Source organism: Littorina saxatilis, linkage group LG17 (assembly GCF_037325665.1).
Source record: "Littorina saxatilis isolate snail1 linkage group LG17, US_GU_Lsax_2.0, whole genome shotgun sequence".
NCBI lineage: Eukaryota > Metazoa > Mollusca > Gastropoda > Littorinimorpha > Littorinidae > Littorina > Littorina saxatilis.
Genome location: NC_090261.1, coordinates 20,921,655 through 20,932,206, shown reverse-complemented (window position 1 = coordinate 20,932,206; position 10,552 = coordinate 20,921,655). Strand labels below are relative to the sequence as shown.

At 40.6% G+C, this 10,552-nt stretch overlaps 1 protein-coding gene across 1 annotated transcript in view; it reads right to left on the bottom strand.

Annotated features, from left to right (window-relative positions):
• Positions 1 to 2,520: 2,520 nt before the first annotated feature.
• LOC138951676 (PHD finger protein 10-like) overlaps positions 2,521 to 10,552 on the bottom strand; it is a 39,741-nt gene continuing 31,709 nt past the window's right edge. The window contains exons 12-16 of the mRNA XM_070323232.1: positions 7,903 to 8,020; positions 6,352 to 6,464; positions 4,750 to 4,877; positions 3,815 to 3,925; positions 2,521 to 2,785 (exon numbers count right to left, since the gene is read on the bottom strand). Of these exons, the coding sequence (XP_070179333.1) occupies positions 3,901 to 3,925; positions 4,750 to 4,877; positions 6,352 to 6,464; positions 7,903 to 8,020 (384 nt within the window). The 3' untranslated portion in view covers positions 2,521 to 2,785; positions 3,815 to 3,900. The remainder of the gene's footprint in view (positions 2,786 to 3,814; positions 3,926 to 4,749; positions 4,878 to 6,351; positions 6,465 to 7,902; positions 8,021 to 10,552) is intronic.

Here is a 10,552-nt window from a genome sequence, read left to right as displayed (position 1 = left end):
TTGTCTTTGTGTAGAAATCCACATAAGGTTCATTGGTAAAACCCATTACCAGATAATCTTTCCATTTTTGTTCTTCTTCAAAGTTAGTTTTCCTGCTGTGTAACAGTGTGTCTGATCTCTACCCAAGTTCCTCTCTCTTCCCTTCTCAATGACACATTTTCTTTTTATGGGTTGAAATGTCTACACACATTAGCGTATGTGTACAGTCAACTCAATCCTCTGTTTTCATTCTCTCCTTGGCCTGTTACAACTGATTTGTTATGTTTGTTTTCCACTACTTACTCTGATTTTCTGCAGAAATTAATCTGCTGGTTTATTTTTTCTTTTTAAACAATTTATTACACTGAATCTTAAGTCTGTGCACTTCCATCCATTATGCCACCCGCCTGTAATAATGATGGGGATGTATGTACTGAATTTTCGCCATGTCCTTTTTGTTTCGAAAATGAGATTGGCAACTGTTTCTGTGAAATTGTGTGTTTGCTTTATATCAAGATGGGTTTCTGTCCTGCACCTTTGAAGTCACATGTTACAGTTCGATTGTGCAAGCATTCTGGGTGGTGTACATACTTATGTTTATATAAAAATCCTTATGTACCATGTATGTTGCCGTTACTTGTAAATCTACTTGTAGTTATACCAAACACGTGTTGCCCATTCTTTTAAATTAGTTATGGATAGCTCAAAGTGTTTAGTGTTGTATCGGTCATGTACAGTCAAGGTAAATTGAATTGTATTATTTAGACTGTAGTGTTGTATTGGTCATGTACAGTCAAGGTAAACTGAATTGTATTATTTAGACTGCAAGTTGCCCAGCAGGCAAATAATTTCAGGTTGAAACTAGGCGGACCAAACAACATTGATTTTGCCTAATATGTGTTATTCCACTTATGTTTTACTTTCTACAACATTACTGATGCTAGAGGTGATAAACTCTGTATATATGTATAAAAAGAAATACTTTTTGTGTATATTTACAGATTTCAAAAGCACATTAATTTTCATAGTAAGTTAAAGATATTGTAATCAGTGAGGTTTCAGCTTGGGTTTTTTTTATGGGTAAAAAACATTTATTTTTTTAATTATTCAAATTTTAAGGAAATAATGTTTCACTTGTTTTGACTGAGCTTGTTTTTAAACAGTAGATATGTTCCTGAAATAAATTGCCTTTCTCTGTAAGCCTTCATAATCAGTTCATTATAAAAAGCAATGAGTCCAAAATGTGCTTCAAGATTGCAATGTGCATGCATGATTGCTGCTTGATTGATGTACTTACCCAGCTTAGGTCATTTAGTGCATGTCTGTCTGTGTCACTCTTACATCATACACTATTTCTAGCACAACTTTATGTACAGTGTGTTACCTGTGTGCTCTTGCTCCGAGAAACACTTGTGTGAACAAGAGGCGAAGCCTTCAAGGCTCACGTAAGAAATCGACAAACAGTAACACAAACTCAATCACTCCGTCACACATACACACACACACACACACACACACACACACACAGTAAGCATAGGTGAAACTGTGCAAGAAAGCGAGACACTAGATCTGCCAACTAGTCTCGGCCCGCTCACAATAACAATGACCGAGACTTTCAGTAATTCCTTCGCGTGACGTCTAACCCTCTTACGTCATAATGTGACGTCTTCAAATGTTAAAGTTTCTATCACACACGTCAAACACTTTTGACCGAGACGTAATCTTCTTATGCGAGCTTTATCCATAGACTCGGAAATGTTAAAGTTTCTATCACACACACACACACGCACGCACGCACGCACGCACAGACAGACAAAAGTTAGCATCGCATAGGCTACACTTACGTGAGCCAAAAAGGAAACTTCTTGAAAAGCTCCGTCAGTTTGGGGGAATAAATGTAGAATAGCTACGGATAGCTCAAAGTGTTTAGTGTTGTATCGGTGTACACTACATTGGGGTGTGCACGTTAAAGATCCCACGATGGACAAAAGGGTCTTTCCTGGCAAAATTGTATAGGCATAGATAAAAATGTCCACCAAAATACCCGTGTGACTTGGAATAATAGGCCGTGAAAAGTAGGATATGCGCCGAAATGGCTGCGATCTGCTGGCCGATGTGAATGCGTGATGTATTGTGTAAAAAAATTCCATCTCACACGGCATAAATAAATCCCTGCGCCTTGAATATGTGCGCGATATAAATTGCATAAAATAAAAATAAAAAAATAAAAAAATAAATCCCTGCGCTTAGAACTGTACCCACGGAATACGCGCGATATAAGCCTCATATTGATTGATTGATAGAATAGTTTTCATCTTGTATACAATTGCTGGTACGATTATGCTTGTTTACAATCTGTCGCCATGTTTTTAATATATGCAAATGAGTACAAGTGATTGTATCTGCATGATTTATCCTTGGTTCCCATTTTCCGCATCATTGGATATTGACAGCAAAAGGTTTGAACTTGTTTCATTCAAGAGATGGGATACATTGAAATTTGCATGAACATTTTAAGTTTTTAATCAGGAAATTTGTTTCTGTTTGATAGAGATGCTTGCACAATGTCATGTCCTCCTTCTTGGATTTTAAGTTTACAAAATTACAACCAGATTAATTTTGCTGATCTGTCTAACCTGTACCAAATAAAGAGGAACTGACTCAAACGTGTGACAAGGGATATTTGTATTTTATCTCAGACTCTCTCTCTAACACACACTTGCATGAACACAATAATACACACACACAAAAAGAACTGGTGAATTATTTATCGCTGTGAACCAGCCCAAAAAGAAAAGGATATACAGTCGAACCCACTTAAAACGAACACGCTAGTTACGAATTTTGACTTATAACGAATTAGTTTTAAGTTCCCAACTGAATACCTCTTTCTTCATGCTTAAAAAAAATGCTTAAAACGAATTCTTTATAACGAATTTACGCTTATAACGAGCACTTTTTGGATTCCCAAGCATGCATAATGTCTGTAATTTACTCACGCTTATGACGAAATCTTTAAACTCGTCCCGAGATCGACATATCATGGGAATTTGAGAAGTTTGAATACACGTGTGTCAAAGTCTTCCCTTGCGTCGACTGCTTGAACCATTGCTCAACCGATCACTGAATAAAGTTAAACTGATTACACTGTACTCACAAAACAATTTCAAATTTAGAATCAAAGTGATTGATAGCTCAGACACTGAACATGAATGACTGACTGACGTTTATTTCCTTCGCGAATACCAAAAACGAAACATCGAACGGAAGCCATTGCCAAAAAATATAGATGCCAGAGTGGTTTCCCTTGGACAAGGGAAACCACACTCTCAACGTTTGCGTTCGCCGGTTCGCGATAGTTTATCAGTCAGTCAGTGCTTTCGATTTGGATTTGAACATCATGTTGCAACAAAACAAAAACAAAACTAAATTGGCCAAGGTTTGCTACCCGTCGCCAAGGTAAGTGATTCCGGACAAATGATAGGAACACCGCGAATGTGGACAGTGTCAGTGTGTGCGCGTGTGTGTGACCAAAAACGTAACAACTGGATGAAACATCTGTGTGCTCACTCTCACTCAAACTCAACAATCATCACTCAACATGAGACACACATGAACATGTACCTGAATATGTCACTTTATTGTCTAAACGTGAAGCAGCATGAAAGTTGCGAAAGAAACAAATTGAAACACCATAAAATGTACAAGACTTAAAAAAATTTAACAAAAAAAAAATAAATAAAAAAAACGATCAATTTTCTTAATACGAATTTTGGTTAAGACGAACTTTTTTTCCGATCCCCAGTGATTCGTCTTAAGCGAGTTCGACTGTACATGCAACACTGACATAATTATAAACACCAGGCGATCAGTTACATTTTTAATGCAAATGTATAGTGTACACTTCCATAACACAGCTGCTCATGTCTTGATGGTACGTACACGCCTGCAACACAAATAAATAAAAAGCATTAAAAACATAATGTGAAATTGTATATGAATTCAACCTTAGCTTTGCGTAGAATAACTTCATTTAGTTCATCGCTCTCCTCACTTAGTCTTTGGGACATCTCCATACACATGAAAACATGTTTCTTTTAACACACACACAGAGTACATGCACACACACACTGAGAAAAAACACACAGCACACTCTGTCACAAATGTAGACACACTTACTTTGCTTTTGCAGTCTCCATAACACACACATTTACATGACACAGAACACACTATCACAAATGAGGACAAACTTTACTTTCACAACCTCCATAACGGTTATTAACACACACACTGACACAAAACAGCACACACTATCACCAATGAAGACACACTTACTTTGCATTTGCAATCTCAATAATGCACACACTGACAAACGGCACACACTATCACAAATGTCGAAATGAAGACCCACTTTACTTTCGCAACCTCCATTAATGCACACACTGACATGAAACGGCACACACTGACATGAAACGGCACACACTGACATGAAACGGCACACCCTACAGTGGAATCCTCTTTTTAAGACCACCCAATTTAAGACTTCCTCCTTTTTAAGACCTTGCTTTTTTTAGAGTTCCTGTTCATAACCTCTGTAAATTTACCCCCATTTTAAGACTCCCTCCTTTTTAAGACCTGATTTTCTCAGTATTTTGTAGGATTAAAAAGGGGGTTTCCACTGTACCACACATGAAGACACATGAAGATACACTTACTTTTCTTTCGCAACCAACATAATGCGCACACGATTACAAATTAAGATGCACTTACTTTGCTTTGGCAGCCTCGGCAACCCCCTTACAGCTGCGACACTCCCATCGGCCAGTGGGCAAGCAGCGCAGACCGACACAGAACGTGTGGTAGCCACGGTCACAGCGATCGCAGAACAGCATCTTGTCCTGAAATCAAACAGGGCAGGATTGGTTGATTGGTTGTTGGGTTTTAACGTCCCTTCAAGCTATGTGGCTATGTGGGACCGGTGCAAGTTTGTTAACGTCCCTTCAAGCTATGTGGCTATGTGGCTATGTGGGACCGGTGCAACTTTGTTTCCTTTCTCAGTTCTTTGTGGTTGAAACTATTAATTTACATTTAGGTTATGACAATAAAATGAAAAAGGTTCTAAAAAGCTCACGTCTATTCCTCCTTGCTTCTTCAAATCTTGTAACAAAAAACCAAAAACATAACAAGGAAGGAATATGTAATATTCTAATTGTGCAATTTTGAGAAAAATAAACACTGAAATACAGATAAGCCTGGGTGTTGAAGCACTGAAGGACTTATCAGCCTGACTACAGCATCAGAAAATTCATGTTCATGTATTGAGCAGCTAGTGTAGAGAAGAAAGAGAAGAACAAAAACAAGAGAAGAAAAAGAAGAAGTAAGCAAAGAGAGATGAGAGAAGAGGAAAAAAAAAAAAAAAAAAAAAAAAAAAAACAAGAAGGGCAAAGCCCATACGACTCACATGCTTTACACATTTTTCCTACCAAAATACATGTGACCTTGACCAGGTCATCCAAGGTCATGCAACACAAAGCTGTTAATTCAAGACATAGGAAGTACAATGGTGCTTATTGGCTCTTTCTACCATGAGATATGGTCACTTTTAGTGGTTCACTACCTTAGTTTGGTCACATTTCATAAGGGTCAAAGTGACCTTGACCTTGATCATATGTGACCGAATGTGTCTCATGATGAAAGCATAACATGTGCCCCACATAATTTTTAAGTTTGAAACAGTTATCTTCCATAGTTCAGGGTCAAGGTCACTTCAAAATATGTATACAATCCAACTTTGAAGAGCTCCTGTGACCTTGACCTTGAAGCAAGGTAAACCAAACTGGTATCAAAAGATGGGGCTTACTTTGCCCTATATATCATATATAGGTGAGGTATTGAATCTCAAAAACTTCAGAGAAAATGGGAAAAATATGAAAAATAGCTGTTTTTTAGGCAACATTTATGGCCCCTGCGACCTTGACCTTGAAGCATTGTCAAGATGCTATGTATGTTTTTTGGGGCCTTGTCATCATACACCATCTTGCCAAATTTGGTACTGATAGACTGAATAGTGTCCAAGAAATATCCAACGTTAAAGTTTTCCGGACGGACGGACGGACGGACGGACGGACGGACGGACGGACGACTCGGGTGAGTACATAGACTCACTTTTGCTTCGCATGTGAGTCAAAAAAGATGAAGAAAAATGAACCATAAGTTCAAAACAAGCTCACACGAAAAAGGAACATGAGCACCCTAGGAAGCACACCCTTGCGTGCACACACATGCTCTCTTTCACACCTTTAGGTACACGCATGCGCACACACACACACAAGACATGCAAAGAAAAAAACGACACACACACACAGTACCTACCTCATCGTAAGGGTCCATACACTCCACACAAGTCTTGCACTCCATACACTGCCAGGGGTAGGTGGTCACCACCTGAACCATCTTCTCCGTCAGATCCAGACAGTTGGGGTGAGCTGAAAACACAAAACGTAGAAATTAAACCGGAACTAAAAATGTTCTCAAAATCTGGCTGAAAAATAACACTTTTGACACTTCACTTGTTTTACTTCCAAAGACACTTAATAATCATTTACTAAACAAAATGATTCGAGCTGAAAAAAAGCCAATAATTGTACAAAAAAACCACATGCAAGCTATCAATCACTGTTGAACAAAATATTCATAATAATCTGTGTTCAGCTGACAATGGATCAAGGAGGAACAAGGCTTGACAAGTTTTAATATTAAAAAACAAACATCTCAAGAATGTAGATCTACTATGTGCATAGATTTTTTATCCCTGAATGAAGAGAAGACAAGTCATGATTCATAGATGACCTTAGTACAGTCGAGATCGCTTTACACGAAATGAAAGGGACCAATATTTTTGTCCGAGTTAACGTTTTTTCGCGATAACGAAAATGATTAAACTATTTTGAAATCGGTTTACTTGCAGCGATGTTCGCGAAACTCGTTTGAACTGCTGACGCGATTCAGTTTCAGCTTTCGGTTTGAACGGAAGTACTCTTTTGTGTAAGAATACAGTCCGCGTCTTATTGTTGTTAACTTCGCAGGAGTCTGACTTTTGGGTCGCTTCATTTCTCTGACAGCGAATAAAAGGCTCTATTTCCAAAGGAAGCCGCTTTTTACCGTGTTTTGACGGGCCAATGAAGTGATGAAATGATTAAAGCCTAGAAGATACCCGTTTTAAATATAAACGCTTCAACAGAGTTGATCGGTGCTGACCAACCGAACAAACGCGCGTAAGCCGTAAAGTGTTTTTGGAAGTGGCTTCAGAATCTTGATACACCGTGACATTTGTGTGCCATCTGCTCCAATTTCCAAAGTGAGAGATTATGGAATTATCGGGAAGAATTATGCACGCGCAAGAAGCAAACACCACAAGAGAGCTGTACCGACTTTGTGACAAAGTCTAAGTTTATGTCGACCATTTCATTCTTTCTTTCAATGGGCCGTGCAAACACGTGAACACTTCCCCTCTCTTTGGAAGCTACAAGTTAAAAAACCCAGTTGTTTGGTGTTGCAAGAGACCGAGAATCGGCTTCGTGTAAACGTTTTTTGCGTGAGTCTCAGATCGTTTTATTTCGCGTTATGATGGTTTTTTTAGTAGGGTTTATGAAGGGAATGATTGGGACTGACAACACGTTTCGCGTAATGTTTTTTTTAGGCTTATCGTTTTTCGTGTTAAATGATCTCGACTGTATTGTCAACTGCTTCACAATGAATCAAACTTTTCTAAATTTTCATGCCAAACTGAGAACCAGGAGGTGTTAAAAAGGAGGCATTCTTGCAAAAGGAGGAAAGGGGGGGGCGGGGGGGTGGTAGCTCAGGGGGTAGACAAGATTATCATCAAAAGGAAGAAGAATGTCGTCTCCATACATCAACACTGACCTATCTTCCCACACTCTGAGCACTTGATCATCTTGGTCTCCACTCTCTTGTACTTGAGGAAAAGCACGGCGTTTTTACAAATCCTGCACTTGTCTTTGTCCTCGTCATCATCCTCTCCCTGCAACACACATAGACATAAACTAGGATACACATGAAGGGCGGATACAGAATACAGAATCTTTTATTTCCCAAGGTTTGGAGTTTGTCTTGAAATTGCGGTCAAGAAACATTCACTGTAGCCAGGCACATCCAACACACGCATCTATAAAAACTGATCAACGACATTAATTTACTGGATACGGGACAGCAATTAAAAATACATGCACTAAAACTACCAACATACACTCCGTAACTTCCTCACCCCTGGTCAGTCGCGCGCGCACACACACACACACACACACACACACACACACACTCACTCACACTCTCTCTGTATGAAGGGTGGATAGCTTATCTGCAGTGATTACTCCCACATTTGCGATCAAAACATTCACTGAATCTGTTTTATTTGGCTTTTGGGTACAGGGCCTTGAAACTAACAAACAAGTCGCGTAAGGCGAAATTACTACTGGAACTCACAGAATGAAACTGAACGTAGTCCGCTGCTAGTGCAAAAGGCAGTGAAAGTGACGAGCCTGTTTGGCGCGGTAGCGGTTGCGCTGTGCTTCATAGCACGCTTTACTGTACCTCTCTTCGTTTTAACTTTCTGAGCGTGTTTTTAATCCAAACATATCATATCTATATGTTTTTGGAATCAGGAACCGACAAGGAATAAGATGAAAGTGTTTTTAAATTGATTTTGAAAATTTAATTTTAATCATAATTTTTATATTTTTAATTTTCAGAGCTTGTTTTTAATCCAAATATAACATATTTATATGTTTTTAGAATCAGGAAATGATGAAGAATAAGATGAACGTAAATTTGGATCATTTTATAATTTTCTTTTTTTTTACAATTTTTAGATTTTTAATGACCAAAGTCATTAATGGAAAATTTCCTAAATAAATTATCATTTAATTAATATACTTACCCGAATCACATTAGCATTGAGTCACCTGAGATGCTTATCACTGAAAAACGCTTACCCGGCTAAAGAATTTAAAGGGAAGCAACCCCATCACCAAAACGAAAGTGAAAGTAGCTTTGGTAATGGGCCAGTACACCGGGAGTTACCTCCCATACGGGTGTATGCCACGTCACTTCCTCTAGGAACACGTGCCTATTATCATACGGCTTTAAAAAATCTTAAAACCATAAGCGGGGCAGGTGGGAGGGAATACAGTATGTGATTCGGGTAAGTATATTAATTAAATGATAATTTATTTAGGAAATTTTCCATTTAATATCATATTCTTACTCCGAATCACATTAGCAGATAACATCAACAAGGCGGTGGGCTAGAAATGAATCAAAACTCACCATCAAGTTCTGGACAGGAACTGGCCTGCTGCTATGAGCGCTGGAAGGCCTCTGGAGCCATCCTGTCGAAGAGCTGTGACGTCCCGAAGATAAAAGTTTATGAAAACATCTTCGGAACGCCAATACGCAGTTGTCAGCACCTCCTCTAGACGTCTGGAGCGCAGAACTGCCAGAGAGGATGCCCACGCCCTCGTCTCATGGGCTCGGGCCGAGTCAAGTGGCAAGGAGGGCATAACCCCCCCCCTCTTTGTGCGCCTCCACTCATAAGCCTGCTTGATGAGCGAGGACACCCACCGGGCCAACGTTACCTTCGACAAATCTTTCTCGCGCCTAGTAAGGAGAGAGATAAACAACAACTTCTGAGAACTAGACCGAATCGGCTGAGTCCGGGCTAAGTACAGACGAAGTGCCCTCACAGGGCAATTGACCGAATCGGGGTCACCCGGGGCCAACGCGCTGGTCAGAGCCTTAACTCTAACCAGCGGAGAGGCCTGCCCCGGAGACTGATTCTTGGCCAGGAAATCAGGCCGGAAACGCAAAGATGCGGAACCGTCCGGCTCAAAGGAGATATCTCCAGGCTGACCCGACAGGGCGTGGACCTCGCTACCCCGTCGGGCCGTAGCCAACAAAAGGAGAAACAGCGCTTTGCGAGTGACATTGAACAGACTGGCCTCGCTTAAAGGCTCAAAATCCGCAGAACGAAGGAATTCCAGGATTAAAAACAAGTCCCACTTGGGAGCGGGCAAACGAGCTTTAGCTTCCTTAAGAGCAGCCCCTTTAATGACTGCAGCTATAACGCCCCCGACTCGAACAGAACGACCAATCTGCTGAAGAGTCGCCGAGATAGCGGAGCGCCGGACCCTCAACGAGGAGACTGAGGCGCCCTGTGAAGACATGAAAGAGAGGTGGTTAGCGACCTGAATAGAGCGCGGAGCCACCGAACTCACCCCTCTAGCTGAACACCAGGCAGTCCATGCCTTCCAGTGGGAAGCATAAACTGAAGAGGTGGACGCTCTATGCGAGCGAGCCACCAAGTCCAGAGTCAAAGACGACGCCCCAGAGCGCTTCAGCGAGTCCCGAACAACTTCCACACGTGAAGCTTCAGAAGACTGGGCTCCTCGTGTGGAATGCCTGATCGGGGCTGCACTAGTTCCCCTCGCACGAGTGCGAGAGGAATGGGGGGCCCTTGGGCAAGCCGAAGAAGATCTGGAAACCAGACCTGCGACGG